Raw genomic sequence first — 24,730 nt, 5'->3', positions numbered from 1 at the left:
AACAGACAGGGCGGCACAAGAAGCAGGATGGCGATGGCAGAAGCCACAAGGATTCTCCGATGGGCGACCTACACCCGGGAGAATGGGGACTTCTTCCAGAAGTTTTCCAAATGCGGGTAAACCGTTGGGAATGACCACGGGTGGACATGATGGCGTCCCGCCTCAACAAAAAGTTGAAAAGATATTGCGCCAGGTCAAGGGACCCTCAGGCGATCGCTGTGGACGCTCTAGTGACACCGTGGGTGTACCAGTCGGTTCATGTGTTTCCTCCTCTACCTCTCATACCCAGGGTGCTGAGAATAATAAGAATGCGAGGAGTGAAAACCATACTCATGGTTCCGGATTGGCCAAGAAGAGCTTGGTACCCGGAACTTCAAGAGATGCTGGCAGAGGACCCTTGGCCTCTGCCGCTCAGACAAGACCTGCTGCAGCAGGGACCCTGTCTGTTCCAAGACTTACCGCGGCTGCGTTTGACGGCATGGCGGTTGAACACCGGATCCTAAAGGAAAAGGGTATTCCGGAGGAAGTCATCCCTACCCTGATCAAAGCCAGGAAGGATGTCACCGCAAGACATTATTACCACATTTGGCGGAAATATGTTGCTTGGTGTGAGGCCATGAAGGCCCCGAAGGAGGAATTTCAACTGGGTCGATTCCTACACTTCCTGCAAGCAGGGGTGACGTTGGGCCTCAAATTGGGGTCCATCAAGGTCCAGATTTCGGCTCTGTCGATTTTCTTCCAGAAAGAACTGGCTTCACTGCCTGAAGTTTAGACTTTTGTCAAAGGAGTTCTGCATATTCAGCCTCCTTTTGTGCCCCCAGTGGCACCTTGGGATCTCAATGTGGTTTTGGCATTCCTGAAATCACATTGGTTCGAACCACTTAAGACTGTGGAATTAAAATATCTCAAGTGGAAAGTGGTCATACTGTTGGCCCTGGCTTCGGCCAGGCGGGTTTCAGATTTGGCGGCTTTGTCTTGAAAAAGCCCTTATCTGATTTTCCAGATGGATAGGGCAGAATTGAGGACTGGTCCTCAGTTTCTCCCGAAGGTGGTCTCAGCTTTTCACTTGAACCAACCTATTGTGGTGCCTGCGGCTACTAGGGACTTGGAGGATTCCAAGTTGCTGGACGTAGTCAGGGCCCTGAAAATTTATGTTTCCAGGACGGCTGGAGTCAGAAAAACTGACTCGCTGTTTATCCTGTATGCACCCAACAAGCTGGGTGCTCATGCTTCTAAGCAGTCTATTGCGCGCTGGATTTGTAGCACTATTCAGCTGGCGCATTCTGCGGTAGGATTACCGCAGCCTAAATCAATAAAAGCCCATTCCACAAGGAAGGTGGGCTCATCTTGGGCGGCTGCCCGAGGGGTCTCGGCTTTACAACTTTGCCGAGCAGCTACTTGGTCAGGGGCAAACACGTTTGCTAAATTCTACAAATTTGATTCCCTGGCTGAGGAGGACCTGGAGTTCTCTCATTCGGTGCTGCAGAGTCATCCGCACTCTGCCGCCCGTTTGGGAGCTTTGGTATAATCCCCATGGTCCTTACGGAGTCCCCAGCATCCACTAGGACGTCAGAGAAAATAAGATTTTACTCACCGGTAAATCTATTTCTCGTAGTCCGTAGTGGATGCTTGGGCGCCCATCCCAAGTGCGGATTGTCTGCAATACTTGTACATAGTTATTGTTACAAAAATCGGGTTTTGTTGTGAGCCATCTCTTCAGAGGCTCCAATTGTTATCATACTGTTAACCGGGGTTCCTATCACGTGTTATATGGTGTGATTGGTGTGGCTGGTATGAGTCTTACCCGGGATTCAAAATCCTTCCTTATTGTGTCAGCTCTTCCGGGCACAGTTCCTAACTGAGGCTTGGAGGAGGGTCATAGGGGGAGGAGCCAGTGCACACCAGATAGTCCTAAATCTTTCTTTAGATGTGCCCAGTCTCCTGCGGAGCCGTCTATTCCCCATGGTCCTTACGGAGTCCCCAGCATCCACTACGGACTACGAGAAATAGATTTACCGGTGAGTAAAATCTTATTTTCCTATATATTTTGTCTCCTAATTTCCCAGGATAATGTATACATTTATTATTAATGGCTTATCATTGACAGATATTTTAATTGCTAATAATTTTGGCAAAAAAAAATGATCATTGAGTAAGGATTGATAGTTGATACACATTTAACTTTATTAACTAATATTACATAGACTGTAATATTAAAGTCTATCTACTATATAAAAGTGAAAATGTGTCCTTCTGTCTGACTTTCTATACAAATCCATAGTTTACAAGTGAAGATTGTGAAATTTGACATACAAGCGTATTAAAACACGGCAGAGGCAACAAAGAAAATTAGAAATCCCTAGCACCCTTAGAGGAGGAGGGGGAGCAGCACAGAGTATATCAGGAGACAGCATGACTCTGGAATTGCTGGAGCAATGTACTTAGAAACTGGTACACATATGCCTTACAATCTGGGAACAAACACCTAGGGGTGGGACAGCAGCACAGAGTATGTCAGCAGACAGCATAACTCGGGAATGCCTGGAGAAATTTACACCAAACTTGCTACACAAATAGCTTACACTCTGGGAACAAACACTATGGGGGTAACACACCTAGCACCCCTAAGGGTGGGACAGTAGCACAGAGTATGTCAGCAGACAGCATAGCTCTGGAATGCCTGCAGCAATTTACAACAAACTTGGTACACATCTGACTTACAATCTGGGAACAAACTCTCTGGGCGTTAGACACCCCTACGGGTGGGACAGCAGCACATAGTATTTCAGCAGACTGCATAACTTTGGAATGCCTGCAGCAATTTTCAACAAACTTGGTACACATATGACTTACACTCTGGGAACAAACACTGTGGGGGTCAGACACCACTAGAGGTGGGACAGCAGCACAGAGTATGTCTGGTACACATATGACTTACAGGCTGGGAACAAACACTGTGGGGTAACACACCCCTAGCACCAGCAGTGGTAAGGCAGCAGCACAGAGTTTTTCAGCAGGCAGCATAACTCTTTAATGCCTGGAGCAATTTACACCAAACGTGCTACACAAATGGCTTACACTCTGGGAACAAACACTGGGGGTAACACACCACTAGCACCCCTAGGGGTGGGCCAGCAGCACAGACTATATCAGGACATGCATGATATGTCAGTAATGACAGGGCTGCATGTGACGCGGCCAGTGACATGATGTGAGGAGGGGAATGCAGGTAGCACAAACCCACACACAGAGTAGTAGTAGTGGAAGTAGCACGGTCCCCCAACAGCACACAGTATATCAAGAGATACATAATGTGCTGTGGTATATAAGAAACTGTGAAAAAAATCAATAATTTCACAGTGGCACTGACATGATGTGAGGAGGGGAATAGAGGCAGCAGGAAGCCACAGACTGAGGCTTGTATAGTGGGAAGAGCAGGGTTCCTTGGGGGACCAAAAAGAGGATCCAGCCACTACACAAAGTGCGTCAGGGTAGCAAGATATACCTATATACTAGATCTCCAACCAACGTAAATTAACGAACAACTATCATTCTAATTTACCTTCCTCATCCCGTAGCATAGCACAGGTATTCAGCTATCTACAATGTTATTTATACTGCGTGTTTAATATTATTTTTGTAAACAGACATTCTTAAAATCCCAGGCATTGCTGGGTACTCCAGCTAGTAATCTATCTACACATTTTTTATATATAGTACTGTAGTACAAAAGTTTTAGGCAGGTGTGGTAAAAATGCTGCAAAGTAAGAATTCGTAAAAAGTAAACTACAGATGGGTCCATGTTTATCTTGACCTTTAATAGGATTAACTGAGACTGGGCAGTCGGACTTAATCCCCTGCTGTAATTACTTATTCTCTTGCTGTATTGTTCTCTGTATTGTATTGCAGCTGAGAACAATAGACGAAGGGTTTATGTTAATAAACCATGTTGTGCCGAGGCGCAGCAAACTAGCCAAGATAACCATGGACCTATCTATCATCCATTAACAATATGTAAAGTGAATGAACATATGAGAAATGTAAATCATATCAATATTTGGTGTAACCACCCTTGGCCTTCAAAACAGAAGCAATTCTAGATACACCTGCACACAGTTTTTGAAGGAACTTGGCAGGAAGGTTGTTTCAAACATGTTGGAGAACTAATCACAGATCTTCTGTGGTTGTAGGCTTACTCCACTCCTTCTGTCTCTTCATGTATTCCCAGATAGACTCGATATCAAGATCAGGGCTCTGGGCGGGACATATCATCACTTCAAGGACTCCTTCTTTACATTGAAGATTAAGACAGGTCATTTTTCATGCACACAGTATCCGCATGTGTGGCTCTGGGAACTATGGGGGTCATACCCAGTTGATCGTAGCTGTGCTAAATTTAGCACAGCTACGATCATGTTCCCAGACATGCGGGGGGACGCCCAGCACAGGGCTAGTCTGCCCGCATGTCTGTCCGCCCCCCCCCCCCCGCACAAAAGCATTGCACAGCGGCAATGCTTTTGTACTTGTAGAGTAACTCCCGGCCAGCGCAGCTCCTGCGGTTGGCCAGGAGTTGCTCGTCACAGCGGCTGTGTGTGACATCACGCAGCCACTGCAGCCCGCCCCCCACATGGTCCGGCCACCCCTGTGTTGGACGGACCACGCCCCCAAAATGGCGGCCAAACACCGCAATGCCGCCCCTCCCGCCCAGGAACCACCTCTGCCTGTCAGTCAGGCAGAGGCGATCGCTAGGGAATGACGGCTTTCGGCCGTCCGGCATGCAATTGCGACCCGATCACTACGCTGCGAACTGCAGCGAGCGATCGGGTCAGAATGACCCCCTATAGGCGTTTACCCCAAATCACTGGTAAAAACAAGTCACTCCGCCCATTGTTGTATACTTAGTGTTGGATTAACTGTATTTATTTGGGATGTGTGTCATAGTGCATTCATCCCAATCACTGATGCTTCTTTCAGTACTTTTAAAATCGCACCATTCTTCCCGATTGAGCACATGGCAGTCTGAGCTGGTATAATGTTGAGCAGTAATTTGAGACTGGAATGAGCAGTTCTGTTGCCTCTCCCGACGATGCAATCGCCACTGCTATTTTCCTTCGACTTTATATTTTTGCCAAGGTTAAGTTAGTCAAATATGTTTTGCCAGTTCCCCCTGGAGTAGCAATGAAAAATCAGTTTTCCTTGGCTATTGTTAACACTTCCCATTATTTTTTTCCCCATATGGCAGTTGCTGTTCGTGAACCAGATTACCCTCGTTTTGTGTGACATACAATTGTAATTCATCAGTGTTGTGTGATGATTCTTGTATGTAGAGCAGGTTTTCTACATCTAGATTGTGACAATTAAACCCCGGTAAAGCGATATCTACCAATCGGTTTTCTCCTAGCATAAAAACCATGTTCTCTAGCTGCATCAAACCCTTTTAGAAAATATCATTGGATAATTCCACATCGGGATTGTTCTACCGACTTCAGTGTAAAATGTCATCGCACATATTTCCACTAAACACATTCCACAAATCCAACGGATCAGACATATGACAAAAGATGAGCACAATCGCAAATGGTTGTCTTAGTCGATGTGCACTGTAGCCTAAAAGCATTCTTTTTGACCACAAGGTGTCCTCATACAGTTTATTTTTTACATTTTGTTTGCTAATTAGCCAATTAATATGATAACATAGGCTATAAATCATCTTGCTATTTGGAGGATCCCAGGGAACATTTAGGTGAAAACCCCATCAAAATCAGTTCAGCAGTTGTCAAGTTTATATTACACACATATCATGGAAAGGTTCATGCGATATCTGCAGTATAATGGTGTTTATGTATAATAGTAATCACTGTTGAGCAGTTACCAGAAACTGGAAAAATAAGAATTTACTTACCGATAATTCTATTTCTCATAGTCCGTAGTGGATGCTGGGGACTCCGAAAGGACCATGGGGAATAGCGGCTCCGCAGGAGACTGGGCACAAAGTAAAAGCTTTAGGACTAGCTGGTGTGCACTGGCTCCTCCCCCTATGACCCTCCTCCAAGCCTCAGTTAGGATACTGTGCCCGGACGAGCGTACACAATAAGGAAGGATTTTGAATCCCGGGTAAGACTCATACCAGCCACACCAATCACACCGTACAACTTGTGATCTGAACCCAGTTAACAGCATGATAACAGAAGGAGCCTCTGAAAAGATGGCTCACAACAACAATAACCCGATTTTTGTAACAATAACTATGTACAAGTAATGCAGACAATCCGCACTTGGGATGGGCGCCCAGCATCCACTACGGACTATGAGAAATAGAATTATCGGTAAGTAAATTCTTATTTTCTCTAACGTCCTAGTGGATGCTGGGGACTCCGAAAGGACCATGGGGATTATACCAAAGCTCCCAAACGGGCGGGAGAGTGCGGATGACTCTGCAGCACCGAATGAGAGAACTCCAGGTCCTCCTCAGCCAGGGTATCAAATTTGTAGAATTTAGCAAACGTGTTTGCCCCTGACCAAGTAGCTGCTCGGCAAAGTTGTAAAGCCGAGACCCCTTGGGCAGCCGCCCAAGATGAGCCCACTTTCCGTGTGGAATGGGCTTTTACAGATTTTGGCTGTGGCAGGCCTGCCACAGAATGTGCAAGCTGAATTGTACTACAAATCCAACGAGCAATCGTCTGCTTAGAAGCAGGAGCACCCAGCTTGTTGGGTGCATACAGGATAAACAGCGAGTCAGATTTTCTGACTCCAGCCGTCCTGGAAACATATATTTTCAGGGCCCTGACTACGTCCAGCAACTTGGAATCCTCCAAGTCCCTAGTAGCCGCAGGCACCACGATAGGTTGGTTTAAGTGAAATGCTGAAACCACCTTAGGGAGAAATTGAGGACGAGTCCTCAATTCTGCCCTGTCCGTATGAAAAATTAGGTAAGGGCTTTTATAGGATAAAGCCGCCAATTCTGATACACGCCTGGCTGAAGCCAGGGCTAACAGCATTACCACTTTCCAAGTGAGATATTTCAAGTCCACAGTGGTGAGTGGTTCAAACCAATGTGATTTTAGGAATCCCAACACTACATTGAGATCCCAAGGTGCCACTGGAGGCACAAAAGGAGGCTGTATATGCAGTACTCCCTTGACAAACGTCTGAACTTCAGGTACAGAAGCTAGTTCTTTTTGGAAGAATATCGACAGGGCCGACATTTGAACCTTAATGGACCCTAATTTGAGGCCCATAGACAGTCCTGTTTGCAGGAAATGCAGGAATCGACCCAGTTGAAATTCCTCCGTAGGGGCCTTCCTGGCCTCGCACCACGCAACATATTTACGCCAAATACGGTGATAATGTTGTACGGTTACATCCTTCCTGGCTTTGACCAGGGTAGGGATGACTTCATCCGGAATGCCTTTTTCCTTCAGGATCCGGCGTTCAACCGCCATGCCGTCAAACGCAGCCGCGGTAAGTCTTGGAACAGACAGGGTCCCTGCTGGAGCAGGTTCTGTCTTAGAGGTAGAGGCCACGGGTCTTCCGTGAGCATCTCTTGAATTTCCGGGTACCAAGTCATTCTTGGCCAATCCGGAGCCACGAATATAGTGCTTACTCCTCTCCATCTTATCAATCTCAGTACCTTGGGTATGAGAGGCAGAGGAGGGAACACATACACTGACTGGTACACCCACAGTGTTACCAGAGCGTCTACAGCTATTGCCTGAGGGTCCCTTGACCTGGCGCAATACCTGTCGAGTTTTTTCCCAACGGTTTATAATCATGTGGAAGACTTCTGGGTGAAGTCCCCACTCTCCCGGGTGGAGGTCAAGCTGAGGAAGTCTGCTTCCCAGTTGTCCACTCCCGGAATGAATACTGCTGACAGTGCTATCCCATGATTTTCCGCCCAGCGAAGAATCCTTGCAGCTTCTGTCATTGCCCTTCTGCTTCTTGTGCCACCCTGTCTGTTTACGTGGGTGACTGCCGTGATGTTGTCCGACTGGATCAACACCGGCTGTCCTTGAAGCAGAGGTCTTGCTAAGCTTAGAGCATTGTAAATGTCCCTTAGCTTCAGGATATTTATGTGAAGTGATGTCTCCAGGCTTGACCATAAGTCCTGGATATTCCTTCCCTGTGTGACTGCTCCCCAGCCTCGCAGGCTGGCATCCGTGGTTACCAGGACCCAGTCCTGAATGCCGAATCTGCGGCCCTCTAGAAGATGAGCACTCTGCAACCACCACAGGAGGGACACCCTTGTCCTTGGTGACAGGGTTATCCGCTGATGCATCTGAAGATGCGACCCGGACCATTTGTCCAGCAGGTCCCACTGGAAAGTTCTTGCGTGGACTCTGCCGAATGGGATTGCTTCGTAGGAAGCCACCATTTTACCCAGAACCCTTGTGCATTGATGCACTGAGACTTGGCTCGGTTTGAGGAGGTTCCTGACTAGCTCGGATAACTCCCTGGCTTTCTCCTCCGGGAGAAACACCTTTTTCTGGACTGTGTCCAGGATCATCCCTAGGAACAGAAGACACGTCGTCGGAACCAGCTGCGATTTTGGAATATTGAGAATCCAATCGTGCTGCCGCAACACTACCTGAGATAGTGCTACACCGACCTCCAACTGTTCCTTGGATCTTACCCTTATCAGGGAATCGTCCAAGTAAGGGATAACTAAAATTCCCTTCCTTCGAAGGAATATCATCATTTCGGCCATTACCTTGGTAAAGACCCGGGGTGCCGTGGACCATCCCTACGGCAGCGTCTGAACTGATAGTGACAGTTCTGTACCATAAACCTGAGGTACCCTTGGTGAGAAGGGTAAATTTTGACATGAAGGTAAGCATCCTTGATGTCCCGAGACATCATGTAGTCCCCTTCTTCCAGGTTCGCAATCACTGCTCTGAGTGACTCAATCTTGAATTTGAACCTCTGTATGTAAGTGTTCAAAGATTTTAGAATCGGTCTCACCGAGCCGTCTGGCTTCGGTACCACAATAGTGTGGAATAATACCCCGTTCCCTGTTGCAGGAGGGGTACCTTGATTATCACCTGCTGGGAATACAGCTTGTGAATGGCTTCCAAAACTGCCTCCCTGTCAGAGGGAGACGTCGGTAAAGTCGACTTTTGGAAACGGCGAGGGGGAGACGTCTCGAATTCCAATATGTACCCCTGAGATATTACCTGAAGGATCCAGGGGTCTACTTGCGAGTGAGCCCACTGCGCACTGAAATTCATTGAGAACGGGCCCCCACCGTGCCTGAGCTTGTAAAGCCCTAGCGTCATACTGAGGGCTTGGCAGAGGCGGGAAAGGGTTTCTGTTCCTGGGAACTGGCTGATCTCTGCAGCCTTTTTCCTCTCCCTCTGTCACGAGCAGAAAAGAGGAACCTTTTGTCCGCTTGCCAACAAAAGACTGCGCCTGATAATACGGCGTCTTATTTTGAGAGGCGACCTGGGGTACAAACGTGGATTTCCCAGCTGTTGCCGTGGCCACCAGGTCTAAAAGACCGACCCCAAATGTCCCCTTTCAAAGGCAATACTTCCAAATGCCGTTTGGAATCCGCATCACCTGACCATTTTACTGGTAGAATTGGACAACGCACTTATACTTGATGCCAGTCGGCAATTATTCCGCTGTGCATCATGCATATATAGAAATGCATCTTTTAAATGCTCTATAGGCAATAATATACTATCCTTATCTAGGATATCAATATTTCCAGTCAGGGAATCCGACCAAGCCAACCCAGCACTGCACCTCCAGGCTGAGGCGATAGCTGGTCGCAGTATAACACCAGTATGTGTGTAAATACCTTTTTTGGATACCCTCCTGCTTTCTATCAGCAGGATCCTTAAGGGCGGCCATCTCATGAGAGGGTAGAGCCCTTGTTCTTACAAGCGTGTGAGCGCCTTATCCCCCCTAGGGGGTGTTTCCCAATGCATCCTAACCTCTGGCGGGAAAGGGTATGCAGCCAATATTTTTTAAGAAATTATTAATTGTTATCGGGGGGAAACCCACGCATCATCACACACCTCATTTTATTTCTCAGATTCAGGAAAACTACAGGTAGTTTTTCCCTCACCGAACATAATACCCCTTTTTTTTTGGTGGTACTCGTATTATCAGAAATGTATAAAACATTTTCCATTGTCTCAATCATGTAACGTGTGGCCCTACTGGAAATCACGGTTGTCTCTTCACCGTCGACACAGGAGTCAGTATCCGTGTCGGCGTCTGTATCTGCCATCTGCCTGACGACCTATGAGACGTCTGGACAGGCACAAGCTGAGTAGCCGGCTGTCTCATGTCAACCACTGTTTTTTTTATATAGAGCTGACACTGTCACGTAATTTTCAACAGTACATCCACTCAGGTGTCGACCCCCTAGGGGGTGACATCACTGTTACAGACACTCTGCTCCGTCTCCACATCATTTTTCTCCTCATACATGTCGACACAAACGTCCCGACACACAGCACACACACAGGGAATGCTCTGATAGAGGACAGGACCCACTTAGCCCCTTGGGGAGACAGAGGGAGAGTTTGCCAGCACACACCAGAGCGCTATATATGTATAGGGACAACCTTACAATAAGTGTCTATCCCTTATAGCTGCTTATATCTGTTATTTTGCCAAATAAGTGCCCCCCTCTCTTTTTTACCCTGTTTCTGTAGTTGCAGGATGCAGGGGAGATTCTGGGAGCCTTCCTACCAGCGGAGCTGTGTGGGAAAAATGGCGCTGTGTGCTGAGGAGATAGGCCCCGCCCCCTTCACGGCGGGCTCTTCTCCCGCTTTTTTCTGGAAAACTGGCAGGGGTTAAATACATCCATATAGCCCAGGAGCTATATGTGATGTATTTTTCGCCAACTAAGGTAAATTCATTGCTTCCCAGGACGCCCCCCCCCCAGCGTCCTGCACCCTCAGTGACCGGAGTGTGAAGTGTGCTGAGAGCAATGGTGCACAGCTGCAGTGCTGTGCGCTACCTTATGAAGACAGGAAAGTCTTCTGCCGCCGATTTATGGACCTCTTCTTGCTTCAGCATCTGTAAGGGGGCCGGCGGCGCGGCTCCGGGACCCATCCATGGCTGGGCCTGTGATCGTCCCTCTGGAGCTAATGTCCAGTAGCCTAAGAAACCCAATCCACTCTGCACGCAGGTGAGTTCGTTTCTCTCCCCTAAGTCCCTCGATGCAGTGAGCCCGTTGCCAGCAGGTCTCACTGAAAATAAAAAACCTATTTAAACTTTTACTCTAAGCAGCTCAGGAGAGCCACCTAGATTGCACCCTTCTCGTTCGGGCACAAAATCTTAACTGAGGCTTGGAGGAGGGTCATAGGGGGAGGAGCCAGTGCACACCAGCTAGTCCTAAAGCTTTTACTTTGTGCCCAGTCTCCTGCGGAGCCGCTATTCCCCATGGTCCTTTCGGAGTCCCCAGCATCCACTAGGACGTTAGAGAAACATTATGCTGAGAGTAACAAATCAGGACTCAATCCAAGAAATATGGCAGCACAGAGGACAGGAAGTGACAGCAGCCATTGCTGTGCGGTCTTCCTGTATACAGTATCTGCATACTAGCCGCATCCCTCCAGATTGCTCTCCATTTATTTGCAATTAAGAGGGCATGGATCGGAACCAAGGACACTACTCCATCCTCTCCTGGATAGTTGCCTGTAGGACTCTCTGCCCTACTGTTAGCACCATGTTTCACCCCCACACCACCACCCTCCTTCCTCCTCACACAATAGATCCCTTCCTCATTTGGCACTGAGCCTATTCAGGTAGAATACCTGCCCACAAGTCAGCATACCTGTATATTGCTTTCCTATAAATGCACAGTATACTCCATGAGCACAATAATGCACACATACAATTGTAAACAACAAATAATGGTTCTATTCTTTTCTGTGATAGACTTTTAATGATAAGACTGTTTTTGTGTGTTACACTAGGAACCATCAATAACGTGTACTGCCGGAATCTGCCAGACTGTTATTTCATTGGTATTTAGTGAGAATATTTACATACATTTTCATTATCCAGGATATCTAAAACAAGAAAAAAAAACTTCCACTTTACTACAGTAGTTACAAAATGTAAACAAATTTTATCTTTTTACACAGGTGGCGGTGTGGGAGGAAAAACACTAAAAGCAAAAGAAAAAAACAAAACAAAAAAAACCCCCATGCCTCCTGAAAGTAAATGAATGTCACTGAATCTCCCCATATGCATGAATGTAAGGAATGAGACTTTTCTACTACTTGTGTACAGAAATATTGTGCCCTGATATAAAAAGCAAGTGTTACAGATCAACCAATAATTCACAACAGAAAAGGAGATGGGACAAAGCACAGCCAGTAAATGCCAATTCTGCAGATGGTACAAAATAATAATAATAAAAAAAAAACAACAAAAAAACACACATTTACAATTTATGCTAAAAATAGATACTACTAACAGAGAATTTGAAGATTTTAAAGATGTGCAGGAAAAAAAAAATTGCAGAGCGTCTAAATACCGGAAAATAAATGAAACATTTGATTTGGGACTATATATATTAAATGGTGTTAAGCCGTAAAGTACTATACAGTTGTAAATGTACTTTGAATCTTAGCAACATCAAGCAAGATTATTTGTGGCAGAACTACCGCTTAAGACCAGCAAAGGTTCATGCTGTGCAACTGTGTGTCATTAAGGTAATGGTGCAGTGTCCATATTTGTGAGTCCACCTTACATTGTGTTACTAATACAAACATACATGAACAGTGAATCTCTATGCTACAAATGATATATTATGCACAAGTCTTAATATCTGTAATGAGACAGACTTATATAATGCAGATTTCTGAATGAATCAACCCTGCCCCTCATCCAGATAATGCACTGTAGGTTACATTCGGCAATCTGAATAAAGCTTCATACTCCAGTTATCTCTTATGTGGCAATTATGCAGATTTATATTACCACAGCAGTTGTCTCCAATTTAATAATGCGATTTGGAATTGTTGCAATTTTAAAATGCCACTAAGTGCTACAAACAGAGAAATCTATTCTGCAGGCTGAACTACAGTCACTAGAACGCAGCCTACAGATGTGTCCCCATACATCTTGCCTCAATACGCCACACAGCAGGAGATACCTGGCGTGAGCGGGCTGACAGGTCCAGTGTAACTCAGCGTCGGGTGACTTATTTTGCAGAAAATGTGTCTCATTCACATCATTATGCAAATAGGAAGCACAAGCAGACTCGGCTGATGAAAATTATATGTGGCATGCCTACATTCTGTGTGCGACTGTGGCTGTATCTGCATACGAAATGCTACGTGCGAAAGCATTTCATATGCAGATACAGCTGCAGTCACACACAGAATATAAGCATGCCACATATCATTTTAATCAGCAGAGTCTGCTTGTGCGTCATATTTCCATAGTTTTGTGAATAATATGTATTTTACTGGAAAAAGTTGCACAGAAAGACGCTTGGCGCTACCAAGTCACGCCACGGGCTGTTTAACATGCAGGAAGGCTAAACGTAAGTGGACACATCTTTATCAATTAAGCAGGAATTCACTTAGTGCTTCAGAACGGCTCCTAGTGAAGTGCTGGGCTGCATTGTCAGAGATATAAATTCAGTCTACAACAATATGGCTGCTTCCACTTGATGTCTATTTTTTAATACGGAATATATTTGTTTTATCACCGCACTAGTGTTACACAAACTAGTTTAATTTATATTATTTAGGCGTTAGATGTTCCATAGGACATCTAATATAAAAAAAAAAAAGTACATTATGTGAACATAATAAAAATACATTGAAGTTCTATTTCATGTACACAAGACAGGAATTCTGAGCACAATGGACTTTTAAGGGAGGCTCATTGGTGGAGAAAAGGCAGACATTGCTTATAGTACTGTTATTTACCTGCAACACAGTACATATACTATACTATAAACATCTCTCAATAACCTCCATCAATGCAGACCTGCAGTGTGTCTATACAGGATAATATTGAACAGCACTGAGATGCAACAAGTTGGAAGCTGTAAGAAAATAAGAATTTACTTACCGATAATTCTATTTCTCGGAGTCCGTAGTGGATGCTGGGGTTCCTGAAAGGACCATGGGGAATAGCGGCTCCGCAGGAGACAGGGCACAAAAAAGTAAAGCTTTTACCAGATCAGGTGGTGTGCACTGGCTCCTCCCCCTATGACCCTCCTCCAGACTCCAGTTAGGTACTGTGCCCGGACGAGCGTACACAATAAGGGAGGCAATTTGAATCCCGGGTAAGACTCATACCAGCCACACCAATCACACCGTACAACTTGTGATCTAAACCCAGTTAACAGTATGATAACAGAAAGAGCCTCTTAAAGATGGCTCCTTAACAATATAACCCGAATTTGTTAACAATAACTATGTACAGTATTGCAGATAATCCGCACTTGGGATGGGCGCCCAGCATCCACTACGGACTCCGAGAAATAGAATTATCGGTAAGTAAATTCTTATTTTCTCTATCGTCCTAAGTGGATGCTGGGGTTCCTGAAAGGACCATGGGGATTATACCAAAGCTCCCAAACGGGCGGGAGAGTGCGGATGACTCTGCAGCCCCGAATGAGAGAATTCCAAGTCCTCTTTTGTCAGGGTATCAAATTTGTAGAATTTTACAAACGTGTTTTCCCCCGACCACGTAGCTGCTCGGCAGAATTGTAATGCCGAGACCCCTCGGGCAGCCGCCCAAGATGAGCCCACCTTCCTTGTGGAATGGGCCTTAACAGATTTAGGCTGTGGCAGGCCTGCCACAGAATGAGCAAGTTGAATTGTGTTACAAATCCAACGAGCAATCGTCTGCTTAGAAGCAGGGGCACCCAACTTGTTGGGTGCATATAGTATCAACAGCGAGTCAGATTTTCTGACTTCAGCCGTCCTTGAAATGTATATTTTTAAGGCTCTGACAACGTCCAACAACTTGGAGTCCTCCAAGTCGCCAGTGGCCGCAGGCACCACAATAGGTTGGTTCAGGTGAAACGCTGATACCACCTTAGGGAGAAAATGCGGACGAGTCCTCAGTTCTGCCCTATCCGAATGGAAGATTAGATAAGGGCTTTTATAAGATAAAGCCGCCAATTCAGATACTTTCCTGGCGGAAGCCAGGGCCAGTAACATAGTCACTTTCCATGTGAGATATTTAAAATCCACCTTATTCAATGGTTCAAACCAATGGGATTTGAGGAAATCTAAAACTACATTTAGATCCCACGGTGCCACCGGAGGCACCACAGGAGGCTGTATATGCAGTACTCCTTTAACAAAAGTCTGTACCTCAGGAACTGAGGCCAATTCTTTTTGGAAGAATATTGACAGGGCCGAAATTTGAACCTTAATAGATCTCAATTTGAGACCCATAGACAATCCTGATTGTAGGAAATGTAGGAAACGACCCAGTTGAAATTCCTCCGTCGGAACACTCCGATCCTCGCACCACGCGACATATTTTCGCCAAATGCGGTGATAATGTGTCGCGGTGACTTCCTTCCTTGCCTTAATCAAGGTAGGAATGACTTCTTCTGGAATGCCTTTCCCTTTTAGGATCTGGCGTTCAACCGCCATGCCGTCAAACGCAGCCGCGGTAAGTCTTGAAAGAGACAGGGACCCTGTTGTAGCAGGTCCCTTCTCAGAAGTAGAGGGCACGGGTCGTCCGTGACCAACTCTTGAAGTTCCGGGTACCAAGTCCTTCTTGGCCAATCCGGAGCCACTAGTATTGTTCTTACTCCTCTTCACCGTATAATCTTCAATACCGTTGGTATGAGAGGCAGAGGAGGAAACACATATACTGATTTGTACACCCAAGGTGTTACCAGTGCGTCCACAGCTATTGCCTGTGGATCTCTTGACCTGGCGCAATACTTGTCCAGTTTCTTGTTGAGGCGAGACGCCATCATGTCTACCATTGGTCTTTCCCAACAGTTTATTAGCATGTGGAAGACTTCTGGATGAAGACCCCCCTCTCCCGGGTGAATATCGTGTCTGCTGAGGAAGTCTGCTTCCCAGTTGTCCACGCCCGGGAAGAACACTGCTGACAGTGCTATTACGTGATTCTCCGCCCAGCGAAGAATCTTGGCAGCTTCTGCCATTGCACTCCTGCTTCTTGTGCCGCCCTGTCTGTTTACATGGGCGACCGCCGTGATGTTGTCCGACTGAATCAACACCGGTTTTCCTTGCAGGAGTGGTTCCGCCTGGCTTAGAGCATTTTAGATTGCTCTTAGTACCAGAATGTTTATGTGAAGAGACTTTTCCAGGTTCGTCCATACCCCCTGGAAGTTTCTTCCTTGTGTGACTGCTCCCCAACCTCTCAGGCTGGCGTCCGTGGTCACCAGGATCAAATCCTGTATGCCGAATCTGCGGCCCTCCAATAGATGAGCCTTTTGCAACCACCACAGAAGATATACCCTTGTCCTTGGCGACAGGGTTATTCGCAGGTGCATCTGAGGATGCGACCCTGACCATTTGTCCAACAGATCCCTTTGGAAAATTCTTGCATGGAATCTGCCGAATGGAATTGCTTCGTAAAAAGCCACCATTTTTCCCAGGACTCTTGTGCATTGATGTACAGACACCTTTCCTGGTTTTAGGAGGTTCCTGACAGGTCGGATAACTCCTTGGCTTTTTCCTCGGGAAGAAAAACCTTTTTCTGAACCGTGTCCAGAATCATCCCTAGGAACAGCAGACGTATCGTCGGAAAACAGCTGCGATTCTTGGAATATTTAGAATCCAGTCGTGCCGTCGAAGAACTACTTTAGATAGTGCTCTTCCGACCTCCAACTGTTCTCTGGAACTTGCCCTTTTTAGGTCGTGCAAGTAAGGGATAATTTAGATGCCTTTTTTCTTTGAAGAAACATCTTTTCGGCCATTACCTTGGTAAAAAGGCCCGGGGTGCCGTGGATAATTCAAACGGCATCGTCTGAAACTGATATTGACAGTTCTGTACCACGAACCAGAGGTACCCTTGATGAGAAGGACAAAATTTGGACATGGAGGTAATCCTTGATGTCCAGGGACACCATATAGTCCCCTTTTTTCCGGTTCGCTATCACTGCTCTGAGTGACTTTATCTCGATTTGAACCTTTTATGTAAGTGTTCAAAACATTTTAGATTTAGACTATGTGTCACCAAGCCGTCTGGCTTCAGTACCACAATATAGTGTGGAAAAATAATACCCTTTTCCTTGTCGTAGGAGGGGTACTTTGATTATCACCTGCTGGATATACAGCTTGTGAATTGTTTCCAATGCTGCCTCCCTGTCGGAGGGAGCCGTTGGTAAAGCAGACTTCAGGAACCTGCGAGGAGAAGATGTCTCGACTCTCCAATCTTTACCCCTGGGATAATACACGTACGATCTAGGGGTCAACTTGCGAGTGATCCCACTGCGCCCTGAGACTCTTGAGACTACCCCCCCACCTTGAGTCCGCTTGCACGGCCCCAGCGTCATGCTGAGGACTTGGCAGACGCGGTGGAGGGCTTCTTTTCCTGGGAAAGGGCTGCCTGCTGCAGTCTACTTCCCTTACCTCTATGTCTGGGCAGATATGACTGGCCTTTTGCCTGCATGCCCTCATGGGAAAGGAAAGATTGAGGCTGAAAAGACGGTGTCTTTTTTAGCTGAGATGTAACTTGGGGTAAAAAAGGTTGGATTTCCCAGCTGTTGCTGTGGTCCCCAGGTCCGATGGACCGACCCCCAAATAACTCCTTCCCTTTATACAGCAATACTTCCATCTGCCGTATGGGATCTGTATCACCTGACCACTGTCGTGTCCCTGACATCTTCTGGGAGATATGGACAACGCACTTATCTTGATGCCAGAGAGCAAATATCCCTCTGTGCATCTCACATACATATATATAGAATGCATCCTATTAAATGCTCTACATGAATAAAATATTTTCAGTCAGGGAATCCGACCAAGCCAACCCAGCACTGCATCTCCAGGCTGATGGCGATCGCTGGTCGCAGTATAACCACCGTATGTGTGTATATACTTTTTAGGATATTTTTCCAGCTTCCTATCAGCTGGCTCCTTGAGGGCGGCCGTATCTGGAGACGGTAACGCCACTTGATAAGCGTGTGAGCGCCTTATCACCCTAAGGGGTGTTTCCCAACGTACCCTAATTTCTGGCGGGAAAGGGTATAACGCCAATATTTGCTATCGGGGTAACCCTACGCATCATCACACACTTCATTTTATTTTATCTGATTCAGGAAAAACTACAGGTAGTTTTTTCACTCCCACATAATACCCTTTCTTGTGGTACTTGTAGTATCAGAAACACGTAACACCTCCTTCATTGCCCTTAACGTGTGGCCCTAATGAGAAATACGTTTGTTTATTCACCGTCGACACTGTATTCAGTGTCCGTGTCTGTGTCTGTGTCGACCGACTGAGGTAAATGGGCGTTTTTAAAACCCCTGACGGTGTTTCTGAGACGCCTGGACCGGTCCTAATAGATTGTCGGCCGTCTCATGTCGTCAACCGACCTTGCAGCGTGTTGACATTCTCACGTAATTCTCTAAATAAGCCATCCATTCCGGTGTCGACTCCCTAGAGAGTGACATCACCATTACAGGCAATTTCTCCGCCTCCTCACCAACATCGTCCTCATACATGTCGACACACACGTACCGACACACAGCACACACACCGGGAATGCTCTGACAGAGGACAGGACCCACTAGCCCTTTGGGGAGACAGAGGGAGAGTCTACCAGCACACACCAAAAACGCTATAATTATATAGGGACAACCTTATATAAGTGTTTCTCCCTTATAGCATCTTTTATATATATACAATATCGCCAAAATCAGTGCCCCCCCTCTCTGTTTTAACCCTGTTTCTGTAGTGCAGTGCAGGGGAGAGCCTGGGAGCCTTCTCTCCAGCTTTTCTGTGAGAGAAAATGGCGCTGTGTGCTGAGGAGATAGGCCCCGCCCCTTTTTCGGCGGGCTCGTCTCCCGCTATTTTTGAAGTTAGGCAGGGGTTAAATATCTCCATATAGCCTCTGTGGGCTATATGTGAGGTATTTTTTGCCTCTAATAAGGTTTTTATTTGCCTCTCAGAGCGCCCCCCCCAGCGCTCTGCACCCTCAGTGACTGTTGTGTGAAGTGTGCTGAGAGGAAAATGGCGCACAGCTGCAGTGCTGTGCGCTACCTTTAGAAGACTGCAGGAGTCTTCAGCCGCCGATTCTGGACCTCTTCTGTCTTCAGCATCTGCAAGGGGGCCGGCGGCGCGGCTCCGGTGACCATCCAGGCTGTACCTGTGATCGTCCCTCTGGAGCTTGATGTCCAGTAGCCAAGAAGCCAATCCATCCTGCACGCAGGTGAGTTGACTCCTTCTCCCCTCAGTCCCTCGCTGCAGTGATCCTGTTGCCAGCAGGAATCACTGTAACATAAAAAACCTAGCTAAACTTTCTCTAAGCAGCTCTTTAGGAGAGCCACCTAGATTGCACCCTTCTCGGCCGGGCACAAAAATCTAACTGGAGTCTGGAGGAGGGTCATAGGGGGAGGAGCCAGTGCACACCACCTGATCTGGTAAAAGCTTTACTTTTTTGTGCCCTGTCTCCTGCGGAGCCGCTATTCCCCATGGTCCTTTCAGGAACCCCAGCATCCACTTAGGACGATAGAGAAAATACGTTGTTTTAGCAAGGTGCAAAATTACTAAAATCACAGATCTAACATTAAAACATACCCCTGAACGGTGTCAATTTTGTGAATGTGATTTCAGCAAGATATCTGGAATTAATCATAGGATTGTCCTTATTGCATGAGTAACACAGCACCCTATTCCTAACCTACACGTTTAGTTGGAACCTCTATACATCTATCATTTAAAAGCAGCTTTACAGAGCATTCTGGCTAAAGAACGGAAGCGGAAAATGGAGCAGCAGAACATCCAAACATCATAAAGCAGTTGTGTAATGTTGATACTTAAATATTATTTGAATAAAGGATAAAAAAGAAAAAAATGCGGAGAGTCAGTCACTGGAAAAAGTGGTGAGGGGAGATCTGAGCAGCGCACACGTTTTGCTGGTCACAATATTACTGCAGGATTGAGGTTTAAAACAAAGAGCCATTATCCACATACAGTATCTTCATGTGCAGAGGCGGCAGAGACGACTGCTGCAGTAATATCCACAGGTCAGTGTGAGTTTCTCTTTTATTTTATTTTGACTGGTAGTTATTATAAGTAGTACAGGTTTATTCCATCAAAATAGGACTTAAGATATATTCTTCTTCTTGTTAATGAACACCTTGATGGCGCCCGTGAAATCGGCAGACAGAAGCACTTCTGTGTGATCAGACTTCAAAGCACCTGCAACAACAGCAATAATTCATTGCATCAGGTCTAGTAAGAAACCACATTTTTTATGTATTTAGCAGAGATATTTATCTATCTAGATCTCTATCTATGCATCTCTCTGTCTCCGTGTAAATATACACACACACACTCGGCAATGACTACATACTGTATACCATGGATAGTAATGTAGTCTTCACTCCGCCAATAGTGATACCAGCAGGGCCACGCCCTCTCCCCGACCGGTTGTGTCCTCTTTTCAAGCGCGCACTACCTGTCTGGCACCTCAGGCGTCCTGCCCGAATTCTGCCTAGCAATGATGAATGAAGGGTATACATTCATGATCCCGGCAGTCGGGATCCCGACACCCATTGGGACACCAACGCCAGAATCCTGACCAGGTCAGCATCCAGACACCGGAATACCCAAGCTGCGGTGGTGGTGGGGTTATGAGATACCCGTGGGGGTTTGTGTTAGACTGAAGTAAGTTGGGGTTAGGGTAAGGCTGCTGGGAGCGGAAGTTGGGTTTGGACACTAAGGGGTATATTCAATAACTGTCGGAATCTGTCGTCTTGTCGGAAAGACGGCAGCTTCCGACAGTTTTAGGTCGGAAGGGGTTCCGACCTATTCATTAGGGCCCCGTTTATTCCGACAAGTCGGGTCCCGCTTGCTGGAGCCAGGTGGACGCTGCCGTGAGCCTCCGCTGATGCAGCCGCTTCTCGCCCCGTCTCCTCCTCTCCGTCTCCCCGCCTCCGCTGCTGCCCCCACTGACGCAGACAGCTCTATCACAGCAGCCGCTGACAGCTCTCCGCCCCACCCTCCTCCCTTCCTGGCGCCGCTGACAGCTCCCACCGCCGCTGCTGACAGCAGCGGCAGGACAAGACACCTGGAGCGGCCAAATCCAACAGTCGGATTTGGCCGCTCTTTGAATAGGGGTTGTCGGCTCCATTCCGACAACTGCATGTCGGAATGGACCCGACTCTTATTGAATATACCTCTAAGGGGGGAGGTTAGGGTTCGGCTGCTGTAAAGTAGGGTTAGGGTCAAGGGTTAGAAAACTTACCTCACCCCTGTCGGGATCGTGACCATCGGGATGCCGGCGTCGGTATTGTGATCGCCGGCATCCTATCTGCTGGGATCGCATACCGATCCCCCAACGAAGTGTCATTCTTAAACTCAGCAGATAACTTTGTGTAAAAATAAGAGGGAGGCGGAAAGGCGACAAAAGGCCGCAGAGGAAATATTTTATAAAATTACAAGCAATTCAATTTACAAATAGAAACAACAATTTAAAGGAGTCACTCACCAGAAGGTATATTATCTACTGACTCCCCTTCTTCTCCCTTGCTGTCAGTGTCTTGCTTTTCAGAGGGTGTGTCTAACGATATCATCAGGCTGGGATTTGGGGCAAAGATAGCTGATGTGACAACTGCGTTATGTGCTACAAGACAAGATGAACACATGAAAATTAACAGGACAATTTTTGTTGATAGGAGTTTCCAAAGGAGCAGGTCTCAGAAAGTCACATTAACAGCTGGGCCAGGAGCAATATTAAGGAACCAACTCCCTAACGAGAACATAAGTATTGATGTGAACAGTAAACTTCTCTCCACCAAGATGCATATGTGCACAGTTGTTATACCATACCTTTAATCCCCTCCCAGAAATCATTGCGGTCTCTTCGAACAGAGGTGAACTTGCTTAGGTCATGGTACGTACTCCAGATATAAACGTATTTGTCTTCAGAACCACTAACGATATATGTAAAATCATGGCTGAACAAAAGGAAAGAAGAAAAAAGGGAAATATTTATCAACTAAACTGGAAACTTCACATAGGAGGTAATCAGGTGACCTTAGAATTAACATTTAAAAAAGGAAGCTTCACAAAAAGCAAGATTTCTGTACTCAACATTAAATCCCTTTCTCCGATTCCATAGGAAACACAAGGGTGCAAAGAAGTGATGCGAGGAGCCTAGCACTTTAAAATACTAACATGCTTGAACTCTGGCTCCTCCTCCTCTATACTCCAGCTGCCAGACCCTGTCTGTTTCTAATTAAGCCGAAGGACAATGGAAAAAAAAAAAAAAAGAGAGAGAGGAGGAAAGAACAGAAGTAGTCCCACATAAAATACACAGGTGGAAAAGAGAATAATAATTAATATTTAAAAAAAAGCGTAGGAAGGGCATCTAGTGTCACCCACAGAATCTGAGAAAGGGAATTAACAGTACACACAAAAATCCTGCTTTCTCCTTCATCCACTGGTAGACACTTAAACACCTCAGGAACGTCCCAGGGAAGGAAGCACTTTGTCAAAGAATGTACAACCTTACACCCACAGCATTCATCCATGGCCACAAAGATGTTAAACTTGTAGAGTTAGTAAAGGACTGCATAGAAAACCAGCAAGTTGCTCTGCACAGCTTCAGCAGAAGCACCATGTCTTGCGGTCCACAATTTTACCACTGACCATGGCCCTCATTCCGAGTTGTTCGCTCGCAAGGCGAATGTAGCAGAGTTACACACGCTAAGCCGCCGCCTACTGGGAGTGAATCTAAACATCTTAAATGTGCGACCGATGTATTCGCAATATTGCGATCAAAACCGAGTTAGCAGTTTCTGAGTAACTCCAGACTTACTCTGCCTGTGCGATCAATTCAGTGCTTTTCGGTCCCGGCTGACGTCATAAACACACCCAGCGTTCGCCCAAGCACTCCCACCGTTTCTCCAGACACGCCTGCGTTTTTTCCGGAAACGGTAGCGTTTCCTGCCACACGCCCCTAAAACGCCGTACATCCGCCCAGTAACACCCATTTCCTGTCAATCACAATGCGTTCTCCGGAGCGACGAAAAAGCCGTGAGTAAAATTACTTTCTTCTTAGTAAAGTTACTTGACGCATGCGCAGTGCGAACATTACGCATGCGCACTAAGAGAATTCTCACTGCGATGCGATGAAAAATACCGAGCGAACAACTCGGAATGAGGGCCCATGAGCCGTAATTTAGGATGGAGTCTGCTTGACTGCTGAAATGTTGGCCTGGCGGATGACCAATTTAATCAAGTAGGCAATGGTTTGCTTAGAGGCTGGCCATCCTCACATCTGGAGGCCAAACAAAAGAACTGCGTCTCAAATCTGCTGTGCAAGAGCTCTTACTATGTCCAACAAGTAAAGAGAGTTGTCTGCATTGCTTGAACTACCTTGGTCCATGGCCAAAACCACAAGAGGCTAATTAATAAGACACTTTGAGACTACCCTTACTAGAAATTATGGTTTTGTCATCAGTACTGCCTGATCCTCATGGAACATCAAGACAGGAGAGTGGCAGAAGGCGGCTCTGAGTTTTAAACCTGACTGGCTGAGGCAATGGTCAGTAGATAGAAGCCTCAAAGTATCTAACATGGAAGACTAAGTTGTAGGGTTCAATTGTTTATAATAGTAAAGAAGGAAGGGCTAAAATAAGAATTTACTTACCGATAATTCTATTTCTCGTAGTCCGTAGTGGATGCTGGGAACTCCGTAAGGACCATGGGGAATAGCGGCTCCGCAGGAGACTGGGCACAAAAGTAAAGCTTTAGGACTACCTGGTGTGCACTGGCTCCTCCCCCTATGACCCTCCTCCAAGCCTCAGTTAGGATACTGTGCCCGGACGAGCGTACACAATAAGGAAGGATTTTGAATCCCGGGTAAGACTCATACCAGCCACACCAATCACACCGTACAACTTGTGATCTGAACCCAGTTAACAGCATGATAACAGAGGAGCCTCTGGAAAGATGGCTCACAACAACAATAACCCGATTTAGTTAACAATAACTATGTACAAGTATTGCAGACAATCCGCACTTGGGATGGGCGCCCAGCATCCACTACGGACTACGAGAAATAGAATTATCGGTAAGTAAATTCTTATTTTCTCTGACGTCCTAGTGGATGCTGGGAACTCCGTAAGGACCATGGGGATTATACCAAAGCTCCCAAACGGGCGGGAGAGTGCGGATGACTGCAGCACCGAATGAGAGAACTCCAGGTCCTCCTCAGCCAGGGTATCAAATTTGTAGAATTTAGCAAACGTGTTTGCCCCTGACCAAGTAGCTGCTCGGCAAAGTTGTAAAGCCGAGACCCCTCAGGCAGCCGCCCAAGATGAGCCCACCTTCCTTGTGGAATGGGCTTTTACAGATTTTGGCTGTGGCAGGCCTGCCACAGAATGTGCAAGCTGAATTGTACTACAAATCCAACGAGCAATAGTGTGCTTAGAAGCAGGAGCACCCAGCTTGTTGGGTGCATACAGGATAAACAGGGAGTCAGATTTTCTGACTCCAGCCATCCTGGAAACATATATTTTCAGGGCCCTGACAACGTCCAGCAACTTGGAGTCCTCCAAGTCCCCTAGTAGCCGCAGGTA

General features: G+C 46.5%; 1 protein-coding gene across 3 annotated transcripts in view; it reads right to left on the bottom strand.

Moving 5' to 3' along the window:
* Nucleotides 1-11,874: 11,874 nt before the first annotated feature.
* WDR44 (WD repeat domain 44) overlaps nt 11,875-24,730 on the bottom strand; it is a 212,930-nt gene continuing 200,074 nt past the window's right edge. The window contains exons 18-20 of one of the 3 annotated variants that reach the window (XM_063937554.1): nt 21,975-22,102; nt 21,634-21,768; nt 11,875-12,029 (exon numbers count right to left, since the gene is read on the bottom strand). In XM_063937554.1, the coding sequence (XP_063793624.1) occupies nt 11,989-12,029; nt 21,634-21,768; nt 21,975-22,102 (304 nt within the window). In that variant the 3' untranslated portion in view covers nt 11,875-11,988. Of the gene's footprint in view, nt 12,030-19,591; nt 20,343-21,633; nt 21,769-21,974; nt 22,103-24,730 lie in introns of those variants that run through there. The other 2 variants (XM_063937555.1, XM_063937553.1) reach the window with 2 other exon arrangements.

This window comes from Pseudophryne corroboree, chromosome 8 (genome assembly GCF_028390025.1).
Source record: "Pseudophryne corroboree isolate aPseCor3 chromosome 8, aPseCor3.hap2, whole genome shotgun sequence".
NCBI classification, from domain to species: Eukaryota; Metazoa; Chordata; class Amphibia; order Anura; family Myobatrachidae; genus Pseudophryne; species Pseudophryne corroboree.
This window is presented reverse-complemented; position numbering and strand designations above follow the sequence as displayed.